The sequence below is a fragment of the Takifugu rubripes genome, chromosome 1, assembly GCF_901000725.2.
Source record: "Takifugu rubripes chromosome 1, fTakRub1.2, whole genome shotgun sequence".
NCBI classification, from domain to species: domain Eukaryota; kingdom Metazoa; phylum Chordata; class Actinopteri; order Tetraodontiformes; family Tetraodontidae; genus Takifugu; species Takifugu rubripes.
In genome coordinates this window covers 14,068,746-14,084,839 of record NC_042285.1, presented here as the reverse complement: position 1 = coordinate 14,084,839, position 16,094 = coordinate 14,068,746, and the positions used below count along the sequence as shown (strand labels likewise).

The following is a 16,094-nucleotide window of genomic DNA, read 5'->3' as shown; positions in this document are numbered from 1 at the left end:
AGTCAAGAGACAGAAACCAGAGAAAAACATCTGAAAAATACCTGTTATTTTATTGTGATAAATTCTTGAAGCTGTTGTGCCTACACAAGAAAAGATCATACAGTACCAGGGAATTAGAGACCCACTGATTTAACAGAAAATGACCTTGCAGATATTCAAAGACAAACAACCATTCACATAGCTGTGATACCTCAGGTCAATTTCAAGTTTCAGATTCACTCAAATGCTTGTATTTGGTGTGGGAGGAAGTCAGAGTACCTGGAAAGAACCTACAGACACGAGAGAATGAGCAAACTCCACAGAGATCCTGGAGATTCAGTCACGGAAGCTTCTTGCTGTGAGGCGATAGTGATAAACACTGCACCGCAATGCAATATCAAGAAATAGAGTATGTGTTTGAATAAAAGTATACAGTACAGAAGATTCATAAGAGAGTTTGGCAAGAATAGGGAGTTGATAGACTCACAACGTCAACACTAGATTATGGTTGTTTTATTTATAATCTTGCAGCCACTGACACTGAGGTACGTAATGCAAGGAGGTCAAGACCAACTACAGCAATCAAGGTTGAATTATGGGAAATCCCTCCTCATCTAGGAAAAGAAATTTTCAATCTTACTAATAATATATAGGAAATACACTTTCTCCACATAAATTCACTTTCTACCATGAATTGGGCTATTACCCTGCTATGTGTGATTTTACTTAAAATAGTTAACTAGCTATATATATGTATATTAATGAATTCACATTCACAATTTTAGCATATTCACGTTTTACAGCATTGACAACCTAAATTAATCTGTTGCCAATGCCATTATTCTTATAAGTAAATTTTTATATTAACTGCATCGAATGTAGAAATGTGAATTATCCCTCTTTTACGTGGTTCAGAAAAACAAATTATTTCAATTTGTTTTTCTTAGTAACCGGTTTTATAAGAACGTTTCGTATAATGTGACCCGAAACTGCTGCGTCGATACAGCAGGTGGCGCTATACTCCTTAAGTTTAATGGCAGGAGTAGAAGAAGAAGAGGAAGAGTAGGAAGCAAAAGAAGACCAGAGACGACCAGGAACAACGATGGTCATCTTTAAACTAATACTCCTTTAACATTCCGCTGTAAGTGAAGATACGCAGGTTTCCTCGTGATAGTGATAGTGACGGTGTCAAAATGGGCTCTTAGATGTGGTGAAAGAAGAGATTGACAGGCAGATTTGTAATTCGGATGCTTTGTTGTGATAAATCAAGATGAGCTACAAAGCAGTGTTTTTAACTTCAACCCCTGTGACTGATCAGTGGTCTGTGCTTAAGATAAACGGCAAATTAGTGAATTACTTAGTGGAATAATTTGATATAGCGTCAACCAATTCTGGGGCTATTATCCACAGACAAAGTCCCAGCCATGGTGTGCTGTTCCTGTCCCAGGATGTGCTCCTGCTTGTCACTCTCCACTCTGGCCCTTGGATTGTTCTATGTATTGTTGGGAACCAGTCGTCTCCTTCTACTCAGATTCTCCTCTAATGCAGGTAAAACATTGTAAAATGATATTCTAGAACTTTAAAACAACTGTAAACGACTTTTTTTTCTGTTTATTCTACTGCCGGTTGCAAAAAATCAGATCAAATTACAAAGTTGCTGTTATTAAAGAAAACGTGCTGCATTACAGCATTACCTTCTGAGAAAACTAATGCATTCCTGCATTCCTAAAAATACAAACCCTTTTCTCTTCTAATGCATAGATTTAAGTTTGTTTCACCCAGACAATGGATTGCACAATGAAATTGGTGACACCCCCAGTGCATTTATGAAACAGTGTGTAAAAGCCAAAAAATGATAAAGAATAAACAGACACACCGACTGTGTCCATTTTTTTTGTGTGACACCTGCTAAATTCATACCTTCATTTTGAAGAGACAGGATAAACAAGTTAGACTGTTTCTCATCTTGTTCTACAACATGAAGGGTAGTGTCCTCGATGATGGGTGTGTAGTTTTACTGGTGTTAATCCTGAGGTTGTTTGCTGAACACTGCACATCTAACCCTATGAACCTCCTCCCTGAATGCTGTTTCACCACTAGTGAAGAGACCAACCACTATTGTGTTGAACACAAAATAAATGCAGTCATGAGTGTATATGACATAGAGTAAGGGGCTCCGTTACTGTTGGGGACTGTACACACACAATAAGTGTGTACAGTCCATCAGGAAGCTGGCAGCTCTATTTTATCCATCAATATTGCCGAAGATTTTCTCATGGTACTTTGGCACAGTTTGCACTTAACTATCCCTTCTGCCAACTTAAGATGCCAACTCTGATAAAACGTAATATATCCCGAGTCATTTATTGACACAGGTCTATATTTGCAGCCACAGTTACGTATTGATGGCAGAATATTCATTCAAACAGAGAATATGCAGCTCATGACATAACAGTTGTTAACATAACCTGTTAGGCCAGTCACCTGCCATCCAAAAAAGGACATCTGGGAGTCAATAATGGTAGAATCTGTTAAACACGATTGTTTGGTTGAGAAATAATAACTGTATTACATTATTACAAAACAAATATACTTTAATTGTGAACCTGACACCTTATGTTCCTAGTTACCAGAAATGTAGTCCAAACACTCACAGTAGTAATTAGTAACACATTAATAACTATGTCACTACCAGGACACTGTTCTGCTGAAATGTTAACATGTTGGTAAATATGTGTCTTTTGGGTCACTTTGCAGAAAACAAATATGATTTCCACCCTGCATCCGTCAACCTCTTGGCTGAGTTCCTGAAACTGCTCTTCTGTGTGGTTATGTCAGTCTGGGTCATTGCCCGAGGTAATCAGTAAAGACACACTGTATGTGTGTGTCTGTGTGCGAGTGACAAAACTTGTCATTCTTTTTCTGTCTTCCTTCAGAAGGACGATCGTTCCGAGATCTAAGTTTTACCTCCAGGGCGTCCTTATTTATTTCCTTGAAGTGGGCCGTCCCTGCCTTCCTCTACTTTCTCGACAACCTAACCGTCTTCTATGTGATGACTTACCTGCAGCCTGTTAGTAACATTTGAATATTTTCACATCATTTCACATAAAAAAAGAAAACAAACATTATCAGCCAGGGTAAGAGATATATTCAATCATTTACAAATATTCCCGAGACCTTTAATATCCTACTGACTACAGGGCTGCTTCTTATTAAAGACAAAGGTTGCTGTTCCATCACACCTAATGTAATAATGTTAAAGGTAAAATCTTTACAGAGGTATTAGTTTGGGTATTGTTTTAAATCCTGTTCAGCAATTAATCAAAATATATATTAATCTAATTAATGTGAAATAGGTTAAATCTTAGCACAATTAGATTAATTTATCATTAATAAATTGTTGTACGTTAAATTTTGAGATCTTTTTACAGCTTACTTGGTTTAATATTCTGTGTTTTGTGCTGTTTAATTTCTAAACCAGTTTTGTTTTTTCCCATCTTTTAAGGCCATGGCTGTGCTGTTCTCCAACTTTGTCATCATTACGACAGCTGTACTTTTTCGAATTGTTTTGAAGTAAGTGATTCCATACGGAATGAAAGTTGAAACTTTGTACATGGAACTGGTGAAAAATTCAATACTAATGGACTGGACTGGACTATATGTATGCTACTGCCCATTTTTTATTCCCATTCTAGGCATTTGATTAACTTTCCCGAGCTTGCCAGCTTTTCCTATGAGCTTTCCCAGCCTACCAGGGGCCAGCTCATGGCTCAGCTCACTGCCCTTCACGTTGCTGAGCAGCACACCCACTCATAGAAATATATGGTTCTAGAAACCTCGTCCCCTACCCGTCGATATCGAATATGCACCACAGAGCCTTAATGACGATAGTCAGCTCTGTATTTCTAGGCACCACCTCTGCTTTCCGCAATCATGTAGGGTTTACAACATGGACTTATAGACGACATAACTTTACATTTTTGATACATTGGAGATGCAGATCTTGCACCTGATTCCGGTCCTTTGGAGTTACCTGATCAACCCCAATTTCCAATCACATGATCAGATCGGGGACATCCTTACTATGATGTGAATCGGACTGCACTCCTGGTTCCACAGTATCTCACAGTCATCTCCAGGACCCCCCTTGTCAATGTCATTTTTTTCTCCTGTCTCTAGGAGGCGCCTGTCCTGGGTTCAGTGGGCCGCATTAGTAATCCTCTTCCTTTCGATTGCTTCACTAACAACGGGACCAGGAAGCAGCCAGGGGGCTGTGGCTGTGCCGGGACTCCATTCAAGCCCCCTCTCCACCCCCTCCAACTCTTGTTTAGTCTACACACAGCAGCTAGAGCAGGTGAAGAACAACAGGTAACAGCAAGTCTCTGGGCCTCTGCATAAGTCTGACAGACATCGTAGTGTTGCCTAGAAGCTAGAGTTTAATTTGGCAACAGTCAACTGTGAGGGGAAAAAAAAAACACAAGCCAGCCTCACTCCTTAAAGTAGTCTCTTCACTTCACTTTTAGTCAGTTCAGACAGGAACCAAAGAAACAATAGGTTGTCATATAAGGGTTGTTTTCTGTTTCCCTAACTGTTTAAGGAAGCTCTTCGCTTTGGGATGCACGTGTCTCTCTTTTCCTGGATCATTAATAGTAATGGTCATGATGATAATGTTTCTTAGGTTTTTGGCATCCTTATATAGTGATTATTCACCAGTCAGAGGGCAACAACGTGAGCAGGACTGCTTCTTTCTGCATTCTGGGAATTGTGGGAGGACCACAGGGACGTGACAATGCACGTTCCCATGTAGTTTGAATGCGTCAACAGTTCTCGGCTGATGAAGGCATTGATGCTTTTGATTGGCCAGGCCAGAGTGCCACTGAACGCCTCTTTCTGTCATTGGCTTTACAGCAAACACATAAGCAACAGCAATCCCTCAATAATGTCTTCTTTTGCCAACAGTGAATCACAGATGCCGAACGTGCCTGCACACACCTGGAGGAACACGGCCGTGGGGAAGGTGTGGTCTTTAGGTGCTGGTCACATCCTTCTCCTGGTGCAGTGCATCATTTCATCGATGGCCAACATTTACATGGAGAAGATCTTTAAAGAAGGAAACCAATTGACAGAGAATATCTTCATCCAGAACAGTAAACTGTAAGAATGTTTGTGTAAAAAAAAAGATAAAAATGGTTGAAGCTCAAAATTATATCCATTTGCCCACTTTAACATCAGTGTTTTGTTATATGGTCCGGCAGGTACGTTTTTGGTGTTGTGTTCAATGGTCTCACTCTTGGGCTGAACAGTGAGGCTTGGGGCCTCACCAAGCACTGCGGACTACTTCATGGACATAACATTTACTCCCTGAGTCTGGTACTGGTCACCGGTGAGTCAACTTAAGCCTGACAAAATAGCTTACATCCAATATACTAGTCGGAATATTTTGATTAGTTCAACATTTAGGCACTTTAACACCAAGTATGGCCCTGTGCGTCATTTGTAATGTCTGCTGGCTATAACAACACTACACTATATGTTATACCAGCGCTGTAACTAAAACAACTTAGACTGTTAACCTTTATTTCACAGTTTAGGCAGACCATCACGTTGATGTGTATTATTCACTACGCTAGCAAGTATACTGAACAAGCTGATGATAGTGAGCAGGGGGAGCCTGTTGTCAGTGATACCATTTAGCTTGCTTTAGCACCACCTTCTGACTATACCTGTCTCAAGGACTTGAGCTAACATCAAAGGTTTGAAAGAGTCTAATCTGCTAATCAGAGCTAACTGCATTTTTGGTTCATAGTTGTGTCAAACTCTGTACTGATGCTGAGTAACTGGTTGGAAATACCCATGAACCATATTTGTGTTCACTGGTATTTAATGCCTGTAGATTAATTGTTTGCATATTTAGATCTGATAGTCACTCCATTTTTCTCTGCAGTCTGGCTACACAACAACTCAGGAAATAGCTATAATACCTACAATTTGTAGAATCACTATTTGATTTCTCGTGAAAAAAGAGTTCATTGTCATTTTGAGAACTTTGTCCTGTAAACAGATTAGTGAAAATGGGATTAAAACCAATGGAAATTGTGACAAAGTGATCGAAATTTTAAATCTTATTTAATTTGTTGGTTTATATTGTGGTCCAGGCATTGGCAATTAGTTTCAAAGGGGTGAGATTATTATGTTATGGATTATAATATGGAGTACATACTTCAAAACCTAACATTATATGTTATATCAATTTTTACATTTTGTTACTGTCACAGGTTCAGTGCTGGTGTACTGACATTTCTCACTTTCTTCAGTTTGTTAATTATTTTGTATGTTTTTTTGCAAACTGGACACATAATGACTGTACTTGGTGTACATTCACAACTAGAGAATATAACACAACACTGATATATGGACTAGTTTAAGTATAGAAATGGCGGCAAAATGATAAAGACGCTATTATTACTGTTGTAATTTGAAGGGATGTTATTTTATTGTTTATGGGCACATGATAGGATGTCAATAAATGCATGATGCTGTCTGATTAAATTGATTAATGAAATTCTTGCTAAAGTGTGTGAGGAAAATGACTGATGAATGATGATTTGTTTCCCCCAGCGGCTTTAGGGCTGTCTGTGGCTTTCATCTTGAAATTCAGAGACAACATGTTCCACGTGCTGACGGGCCAGATCACCACAGTCCTGGTTTCCGTCCTCTCCCTGTTCCTTTTTGACTTCCATCCATCACTGGGCTTCTTCCTCCATGCTCCCATCATCCTGCTGACGATCTTTATCTACAATGCCAGTAAAGCCTCAGACATGCACCTGAATGAGGCAAAGCCACTTGATATCATTAGAGAAGCATCAGAGAGGTCCAGAGGGGTATGAAGTGGACTTCTATTGTAAGCCATGTATCACATACATACCTATATCACGTCTTTTTTTCCTCATAGGATGGAGAGGAGCTGGAGCTCCTGATGAAGACCAACACAGACAGTGAATCTGAGGAGGAGTTTTCGTAGCACTGGAACTCTTTTTTTTGGGACAGTGATTTTACTGTGATTTTACTGTGACAGATTCCTCTTATGTGCCATGACCTATCAAAGCAGAACATTTCTGTGTTGATTGTAAACCACAGGCTGCTATTGTTTTATTGTTGAACTGCTTATTACAGCAGGCTGATCTTCCACTAGAAAACAGGGAAACTCATTGGTGTCCTCCATGAATGATGGATCAGCTGCCTGCCACAAGACATCCTACAAATCCGATGGGGAGGATCATTACTGGCGATACACGAGTTATAGGCTGTATCAGTGATTCTGAGCAACAGACCAATAACCGGTGAATAGCTCCGCTCACTTTCAGCCAACTACTGTCCAAGAAGGCTCAGAGAAACATGCATAAACTGGTGTGAACCTACAGGTTTCCCAAAACACAACAGTGTTCCAACCAGTCAGAGGGCAGGACCGGGGTTCTGCCCCAGTTAGGTTACACGCTGGGGAAGGGGAGCGGCCGGCTGGCTGTGGTGTGTTTTGAGATTGTTGTGTTTGTGTTCACAATCACTGATACAACCTTTAATGAACAGATGTATCATTTCATGTTTTGATAGAATTTTGTTTATATGTTCTTAATGGCTTGAAATACAGATATTTGGTAAATATGAGCAGTGAAACATTAATTTAATTGTATACTTGTAACAAAATCAGTGTATTTCTAAGAAGCAACACCCACCTAACAATTGAGGTGGCACTCAGCCCTGCTAGAACAACAGGATGTTGTGTTCTTTAATGCAGAATCCCATTATCGATGTTATATTAGCAGGAGAAGCTGAAAGTTCTGGGTTTGTGTCAAACAGGAAGCAGACCAGACCAGCAGCAAATGTGTTTAATAGTTAACAGAAAAAACATGTACATTTGTGTGTATCTCTCGCTCATATATGCTGTGTATACAGTATGTACACATACACACTTATGAGTACATACACATCCATACATATAAGCTAGTACACACACATTTGTCATAAAACAAAATTAGTCAAACATTGGCAACATTGTATTGACGCTTTAAAGAAGCTTTTAAACCGTATCCCTAAGGCAGGGAAGGGTGGCAAAAGGTAGGATAAAAGGACTCAAAATGGAGGCATTAATAACCGTATCCCTGGTGATAACCATCTTGATATCCTTGTTCATATCCGTGCTGATGGTAGCCATAGTCATACTCAGGGCAGCGCATGCCCAGTGACTGCTGGATGGCCATTTCCTGTCTACGCAGCTGCATGGAATCCACCAGGTCATAGATAGTGGCCATGGACCACATGGGGGACGGGTACCAGGACTTTACGTTCCCGTCTTTCCCCACCAGCAGCATGGAGAAATACTCCGGGCTGATCTGGAAGTAGTTCCTCATGTCTTTGACCAGAATGCCTGACAGACCTTCTCGTTCCACAGTTGTGCTCCCTACAGAGAGCAGAGATTTAGGACGATTCAAGAGGGACCACAGTTAGGTGTTCATATGCAGCATTGCCTGTGCTTTAATTTGCAGGATGTTGGAGGTATATGAATAAATAATTGTCTTGAGGACATAAATTTCTGAGTTAAGAGTTCCTCCAATTCTGAGGGAACAAAACATCCCAACATAAATTAATCTTAAGGAAGATTTACCGTATGTTGTTATGATCAATATGTATCTGAATCTAAACATTAACAGGAACAGTAACATCCCATCATGACTGTCAGAAACCTAAAGTGATGATGAAGTGCTCTGAAACTATTCACAAGAGCTGCTTTATAAAGACACGTAGTATAAAACAATATAATCTTGGACAAATCTAATTTTAGTGAAAATACAAATCAGCACTCAGTTCTGTTACTGTTTGAATTTGCCTCTATTATTTGTTTGAACTTAACACTCAGAAGTGTGTGCTTCACTTATAAAGGATATTTCTTACCATTGATGGGGTACAGTTCCAGCACCCCACCCATATGGAGCGGCTCGGTGCCGACCAACTTCAGAATGGCGATGTGCCTCAGGCCTGTATTGCCACAACAACAACCACAGCGGCCCATTAGGTAAAAGCACGGACCATCTGACTGAAGTGTTCTTGAAATGTGTTTTAGCCCATCAGCCTGCTCTGTGGCTCTGCTGTGATCTTTAATTACATGAACTGAATTAAAAGTTTCCTCTGAAGAGACTCGGTAAACACGCAGAAACGCAGGTTGAAAAAAACTTTAATCCGAACGCTGGAGCAGAGTTAAAGCTCCAACAGAGGTTTTTGATGACGGTGGATGAATACAGTCCTCACGCCACAGATTTCTAGTCCCTCGCAGACCAGGCCCTGTGATATGTGGAGAAGTTGATAGCACCACATTAGTCCAGCAGACCTTTCTGCTTTCAGTGCTGTTTACTCGTGCTTGAATGTAGAAAGGGTGGCCGAGCCTTTAGCTAGCAGGCCCCTACCAGCTTCCTCCCCAGGGAGAGGCCCATGAGAGGCTAATTCCTTCCTTTCTTCTGTAGTTTAGTGCTTCTTTCCCTCCCTTTCTATCTATGAGAAGGTATCACTGACTCCAGAGTTAAGCAGTGGCCCCAGTGATCCCCCCCCCCCCCCCCCCCCCCCACACATGCTTTTTAGTTTAATCCACATTTTCAGAACGAAAAAAACCACATAATCATCACATTTGTCTTTGCATTTATGATGCATTTGTTCTCCCTCTTCTGTCCTTCTCCCCTGCTTTATCTCCCTTTGCACTCCTCCGTTACCGGCTCAAGGTTTCCTCCTGTTAGAAGAACAGTCATTCCTGCCACTATTTGGACTTCTGCAAAGCATCTAGAGTCGATCTTGACTGTAACAGATGCTATGGAAATCAGTTTAAGTTGAATTGTAAATCATTTCAATCTAGACATGGCATCATTTGTCTCAAACTAGCATCACAATCAGACCGGTCTCATACCCAGGTTGCAGGCCTGGCTGTTCAGGGAGTACAGCTGCTGCTGGTAGGACCACTCTTCATCACTTGGGCTGGAGATGATTAACAGACGGCGTCTCCAACGGAACCTACAATCACACACACACCCTTGACTGATGTTTTAGGAGTAACAGAGAAAATACTGCTGGTACACAAACATTCCCATGTCTTCACTGTTAGAGATAACCCAAATAGCAGTGCCCTGAGGTCCTGGTTGTGTTTGGTGGGAGGGAGCCTTGATTTCACAACTCAGTATAACAGGGTTGGTTGTTTTACAATGTCTGTGGCATCTTCCACATCCCATTTGTGGCTTAATGGGAATTTTATCGGTTTAAAGGCTGTGAGAGGGGTGTGGATGAAGTTCACCTGGACAGGAAGTTCTCCAATGACCTGGGCTTATCCTCTTTCTTACAGAGGACGCCGTCTCTCTTCTGTTGTTCCATCTCACGAATGCGAGAAGAGAAGGTGTCGATGTAGTCAAAGATGGCCTTCATGGCGATGGGAACCTCGTAGGATTGCTGCAATTTGGAAAACGGGAAACAAATGGCAGTTATACTCTCAACCAACACCTAATTCAAAGATAACGACATGTCGCCAAATACAAAGGTTATATATTACATAATATTAAGAAGGTCAAAAAGGTTATATTGAAAAAAACAGTCTTACACAGTCTTTTATAACATGCAGTCATTGCATTCAGGAAGCAAGCCAAAGAGAGTTTATACGGTTTTAAATATTTAGTTTAGAGGCTACTTGTGCAGTAATTAAGTTTTAATTTGACCTTGTTTTGTAATGAGGTTGTTGTCCTTTTCTGTGCTGATTCAGTTCAAGTTTAAACACAAACAACTTTTGTTCAGGCAGCTAGCTTTCAAAGAAGGTATTGTTGCGTTCTTGAGGTTATGTTGGGTAAATGGCACAAAACTCCTCTTTCAAACAGTTCAGCCATGAGGATGTACGTAACGATGAAGTCGTTTCATGGTGGAGCTGTTAGCTTGTGTGCTGATGTCATTTCCTGCCACCTGTGAATTTGTCATACTTTCCCTCATTTATTCCCCTTCACTTCCTCGTGCTTCTCATGTTTCTTGTGTCCCTTTTTTAAGTTTACCTTTTTGAATTTAAATATTTTTCAATATTTCCATGGGAGAATTTTACCCTTTAATATGATGTTTTATATGTGAGAGAATTTATTTATAATCAGCAGCTTTCAGCAGTTTTTAGGTCATTCCTGTTTCAGCCCCCAGACTTTTAATCCCACACTGTTCACTGTCCACTGTCCACTATCCACGGTCCAGTGTCCAGTGTCCACTGTCCACGGTCCAGTGTCCACTGTCCACGGTTCACTGCCGGCTGTCAACATACATATGCCCAAAGCACCAAAGAACTCAGTGATCATTGATATCAGCACAAATGAATTGTAAGCTGTAATTTACATCCATTCCATTATTCTAACCCAGTATTGTACCGTATTTTAGTTAGTTACCCTTCAAACTCAGACCTCCGTCCATCCATCCATCCATCCATCCATCCATCCATCCATCCATCCATCCATCCATCCATCCATCCATCCATCCATCCATCCATCCATCATTTAAGCAATACCTCACAACAGGCCCTGACATAGAACACCTGTGATATAATGAGTGTATGCTGTGGCCTGTCGTGATGTATTGCTTAACTACTACCTTATTTCTATTCTGGGTCCCAGTGGTCACCAACGTAGATGCACCCAGGACAAGTTACCAGTCTATCACACAACACACCCCGTTCACTGTACACACCTTAGGAAACTTTGAATACATCCAAATGTGAAAGTAATGCAGATAATGTTATCACGAATGCAGATCAAATTCAATCATTTGATGATTTCTTAAATATTTACACCAAAGATGGTAAAGTTGCTGAGGGTCAGCGCCACCCCAGGCTTGTGTGGCTGTGAGAGTCACACAGCAGCGAGACCTCCTTGTTGTTTTGTGGGTGAGCAGATGAGGTCATTCCTACCTTAATTTTTATGTCGGTGTCAGTGAGGACCATGTAGAAGTCATCATGGACCATTCTGAACTCTTTTCTCAGCTCTGTGATCAGATCCTGGTTCAGCGTATCTTCTTGGTGAATGCCCTTCATTAGCTTGTCGTTCTCTGGACATCAGTGACAAGAACATCTTCATATTTGTTAGTACACCCAACTGAAGAAATTACATGAACGTTTCTCTGAAATGCCTCAGAAAAAAAACACAAGATATAAAACATGAAATGTCCGTCATCTTAGTTTGGTGACGCTGCTTGAATGCTGAAACAAAACTCATTACCTGACAAACACTAAATCTTAACTACATCACAATAGCATAAACATGCCTGTCTATTTGGTTTCCGTTGTTACTATAACAGCAATTTTGTGTTTAAAAACATGCTAAATTAATAAATATGTTGGCAATGAAAAACTTGAGATTAGAGACACTCCGAACAAACTTAAACGTGAAAGAGCTTGAAACTTGCTCCAACCACAATGAGGAGCCAGTGTCATTCGGACTCTTGTGGGTGGAGGAACCACGTTACCCGGGTGGAGTCGAGGGTGACATCACCTCAGCGGTGCTGCTTTCAACCTGGCACACTATGAAGCGCCAAGACAGCTCAACTGGATGCATATTTGCATGAACTACAGTCTTATTAGATATTAGGACGTATGTGTATACATTTACATATACAAAATATTAGCATAGGTGTCATTTTTGTGTCATCTTCCACTTCCCTAACTTTTCACATTAACATTAGTTTTGACCAGGGTCTATGTCCATTATATCTCAGCTTTGTAATAGAATAAGTATAGGTAATAGTCGAACAGTTCAAGTGTTAAAGAGTACTGCCTGTGGAAAGTGCTCACCCAGCTGGTAATGGTCAATTTTCATGGTGGAGTTTGTCAGTGAACCAAAAATGGTGATGATAGAGATTTTCCTGATGGCCATGTCACACACGGACTCCAGGAACTCATCTCTCTGTTGGACGTACATCTTATTCTCTTCACTGGGAGAAGTAATCAGCTGGACACACACACACACACAAACACACAAACACACACACACAGTGCACACTGGAGTTTGGTGACTGGTAAATAGAGGCATCATGCAACAGTAACAATCTAATGAGGAAAACACCATAATAGCAGCATCCCACGGTTATAAATGTTCCATAATCTGTAAGCCAATTTCAAATTTAGACCTAACTTCTGTCAGCTATTGTCTAACTCTTGACGTCTTTTTTGACTGATGCATTATTGAGCTACACTGTGATGTTGTGCTACATGCTATCATGAACCATGACCCAAGTTTGGCTAATGCACTGACGCCCATCTTTTGTAGAAGGCAGCTACAGTAACTTTATTAGGAGATGCTCTCTCACCAGCAGCCGCCTCTTGTTCTCGAAGTGGTCCAGGAACAAGGGTAGCGAGTCTTTAGCAGGGGGTACAGGCTTCTTTGTGGGTTTTGGGTAGTCTTCTTTTTTGGGATCTGGAAAAGAATTCTTTCCTACTTTCTTCGCACCAATTTTGGCATCTTTCCCTAACTTTCCCCCTCTGTTATCCGTTTTCTTGGTGACCTTCTCGATTTTTTTGTTCGTCTTGTCCTTCTTCCTGCCCGGCTTGACATGAGTGGCGGCAGTGACGGTTTCTGTCTCCTCGGGATCACTGACGTTTGGTTTGATGGGTTTATTCTTTTCCTCGTGTTCATTGGTCAGTGTCTGCAGAAATACAAACATAAATACAACTGATAATTGAACTGGTTTGCTTTCTTTCCTGTCTACACGCCATAAAATGCTTGTTTACTTTGCAAAAATAATTCTTCCAGAAACACACAGAGTAAACTTTAATTTCACACCAATGAGATGGATCACCTTTTTGCCTTCAATCTTTCTTCTCGTGGATTTGGTCCTGGGTGGTTTACGTGTTGCCGGTACTCTGTGGGGGTTTCTGTTATCCCCATCTTTTGGGTCATTTCCAGCCAGGGTGGTTTTAATGGGGTACTTCTCCCTCCTTCCCTGGTTTACGTTAGGAGGAGCAGTGGGTTGGGGGGCTGGAGTCTGGGATCTGGTGGGCCTCTGTGTTGTAGCAGTGGTGGTTGGTTGTTTGGTGGTGGTTGTGGTGGTTCTTCTGGTGGTGGTCGTGGTGGGCTTGGCAGTTGTTGTGGCTCTGGTTGTGGTTGTTGTTTCTGTAGTTGTAGCTAGAGTCGTTGTTGTTGTTGTTTGTAAAGTTGTTTTTGCATGTGTAGCTGCTGTGGTTGTTGTTTTTCTCACTGGTTGCTGCACAACTGCTGACCCCAAACATAAAAAGAAAACAAATATTAATAGATTAAATAATTTATTTCCCTCTTTGGCACATGGTGTCAAAGTTGCTGCTATATCTATTTTTGTAGGGTCGACAAAGAAAACATTATCAAAAAATGACAGAAATGTCACATCCATATTATTTGGTTGCCCTTGTGTATTAAAATAAACCCTACAAGCCTTGTTTTTATCATTTTACAGGAAAAATATTTTAAGATGCATCTATAAATATATGTAAAACTACATAGAGGTGTACAGACCTGTGTGTGTGGCTTCTTCCACCTGGCCCTCCACACCTGCTTCTTTACACTTCTGGACAAATCCTTTCTGTCGGCGCTTTTCCAGCTTCCTCATGGGTGCCTGGTCAATTGCCTCATACATGGCCTCCAGCCTAACAGGGTAGGGGTACCTTTCCTCCACCTGCAGGGTCTTTTTAAGTAGAACCATCCCAAATTTACCTGTATGTCACCAGATTACAGATCAGGACTAGAAAAGAAATCCATCTGGTACATCTCTGTTGTGAGCGACCTCTTGACACCCCACTTACCTTTCTCCATTTTGAGAAAGCTCATGAGTCGGGGGATGAGCGCTGAGTCCAGAGGTTCCTCCACAATCTTCCCCTCTGTGGTGATCCTCCGCACCTTGGCCCCCAGCTCCCCTTCTTGATGGAACATTACGATCTGGATGACATGTCGCTCCGCTAGCTCACAGTACACGTCTGCTTTCAGAAGGGACATCATGAGCCGGTAGTAGCCGTCTGATTCGCTGGGAGCCGTGATCACCAGGATGCGGTTTTTCCCTGCGAAACTTGCCAGCAGATTTGGTGCACCAGCACCGAGGGGTATCCGGGTAACCCTCCCTGTCGGGGTGCCCTCTTCCTGCCTCATATTTGCTTGCCGCAAAGAGCCAAGCTGTCTCCCCGGCACCACACTCTGACCTTCTGCCCTTCTGACCTGTTGGACTCCACTCACGCCATGACCTGGAGCAGCTTGGTCAGACTCCAGGTGCCCAGCAGTCTTGGAGCCCTGCCCTGCAGCAGCCCCTGCCCGTATCCGCCTGCCAACGCGCTCTCTCTCTGATGCGCCTGCCTGGAGACGTCCGAGTCTTGCGCGTTGGTGAAACTGCGCCCGCTTAACGCGGTTCTCCCTGTCAGCTTCTGACTCGCAGATGAGCAGACATGTCAAAACTAACCCGAGTAGAATAGACGTCTGCATTTTGTCGATTACAACGTTGCAGTCATTTAGAGGGGTGGGGAGAAAAAGCCCCGATTCAGCTGCGAACCTGGCGTCTATGTCACCTTTGATGTGGTCGGACCTTAAATTCTAGTTGAGCCTCACTGTCTGTTCTTTTTTAATTAAACAAAGAAGATCGTTTAGGGTGTCATTTGTTTGTCTCCATCTCACCAGCTCTTCTCGGAGATCAGAGAATTATCCAAAGCGCGAAAACACTCAGGAATCCAGTGACTTTCAGACAACTTCGCGTCTCCAAAGGACGCTGTGAGGCGTATTTACAGCATCGCGTACGCAGTGAAACGGGAGGGGGGTGAAAACCCTCTGCAGGAAGGAGGAACCTCCAACAAAAGCGCAGGAAACTGGAGTCTGGAACGTTAAACGTGGCTGCGCTTCTTCCCCTGGTTTCCTTGGCAAAACTGAGCTTTGTCCACCAAAACAAGTTCAGAATCTGCTCTGAAGACTGGCCCTGGGCTCCGATTTGTCGGTTTATTCTGCGGCAGCACTATTCTCCTCAGAGCAGTATAACGGAGACGATTCTGTCTATTCCTGAATAATTTCTCATGAAAATGCCTGAAATATGTCAGAAAACCTCCGCACGCTGCAGCCAGCCCC

At 42.0% G+C, this 16,094-nt stretch overlaps 2 protein-coding genes across 4 annotated transcripts; one reads left to right on the top strand and one right to left on the bottom strand.

Annotated features, from left to right (window-relative positions):
• Positions 1-973: 973 nt before the first annotated feature.
• slc35a5 (solute carrier family 35 member A5) lies at positions 974-7,641 on the top strand. Its single transcript, XM_011606534.2, has 10 exons — positions 974-1,120; positions 1,390-1,527; positions 2,737-2,835; positions 2,916-3,049; positions 3,485-3,552; positions 4,159-4,347; positions 4,939-5,133; positions 5,235-5,362; positions 6,598-6,860; positions 6,932-7,641. Exons 2-10 carry the CDS (start codon positions 1,404-1,406, stop codon positions 6,998-7,000), a joined length of 1,269 nt encoding a protein of 422 aa, XP_011604836.1. The 5' UTR covers positions 974-1,120; positions 1,390-1,403; the 3' UTR covers positions 7,001-7,641.
• A 206-nt stretch (positions 7,642-7,847) lies between these two features.
• ccdc80 (coiled-coil domain containing 80) lies at positions 7,848-16,094 on the bottom strand. Of its 3 annotated transcripts, none has more exons than XM_011606523.2 (10): positions 14,798-16,092; positions 14,511-14,708; positions 13,822-14,237; positions 13,333-13,668; positions 12,818-12,974; positions 11,939-12,075; positions 10,307-10,458; positions 9,926-10,029; positions 8,926-9,009; positions 7,848-8,434 (listed from the first exon to the last, which is right to left on the bottom strand). In XM_011606523.2, the coding sequence occupies exons 1-10, from the start codon at positions 15,462-15,464 to the stop codon at positions 8,121-8,123; spliced, it is 2,565 nt and encodes an 854-aa protein (XP_011604825.2). In that variant the 5' UTR covers positions 15,465-16,092; the 3' UTR covers positions 7,848-8,120. The 3 variants fall into 3 exon arrangements, with proteins under 3 accessions (XP_011604825.2, XP_029697249.1, XP_011604832.2); XM_029841389.1 differs by having other exon boundaries at positions 13,822-14,234; XM_011606530.2 differs by lacking the exons at positions 7,848-8,434; positions 8,926-9,009 and adding an exon at positions 9,107-9,312 and having other exon boundaries at positions 14,798-16,094.

Coding starts and splice junctions, on each gene's coding strand:
- slc35a5 (XM_011606534.2), top strand. CDS start 1,404: ATGGTGTGCTGTTCCTGTCCCAGGATGTGCTCCTGCTTGTCACTCTCC. Junction 1,528..2,736: donor CAGATTCTCCTCTAATGCAG/GTAAAACATTGT, acceptor GTCACTTTGCAG/AAAACAAATATGATTTCCAC. Junction 4,348..4,938: donor GAGCAGGTGAAGAACAACAG/GTAACAGCAAGT, acceptor TTTTGCCAACAG/TGAATCACAGATGCCGAACG.
- ccdc80 (XM_011606523.2), bottom strand. CDS start 15,464: ATGCAGACGTCTATTCTACTCGGGTTAGTTTTGACATGTCTGCTCATC. Junction 12,076..12,817: donor AATTGACCATTACCAGCTGG/GTGAGCACTTTC, acceptor ACTGATGTCCAG/AGAACGACAAGCTAATGAAG. Junction 10,459..11,938: donor ACACCGACATAAAAATTAAG/GTAGGAATGACC, acceptor TCCAAATTGCAG/CAATCCTACGAGGTTCCCAT.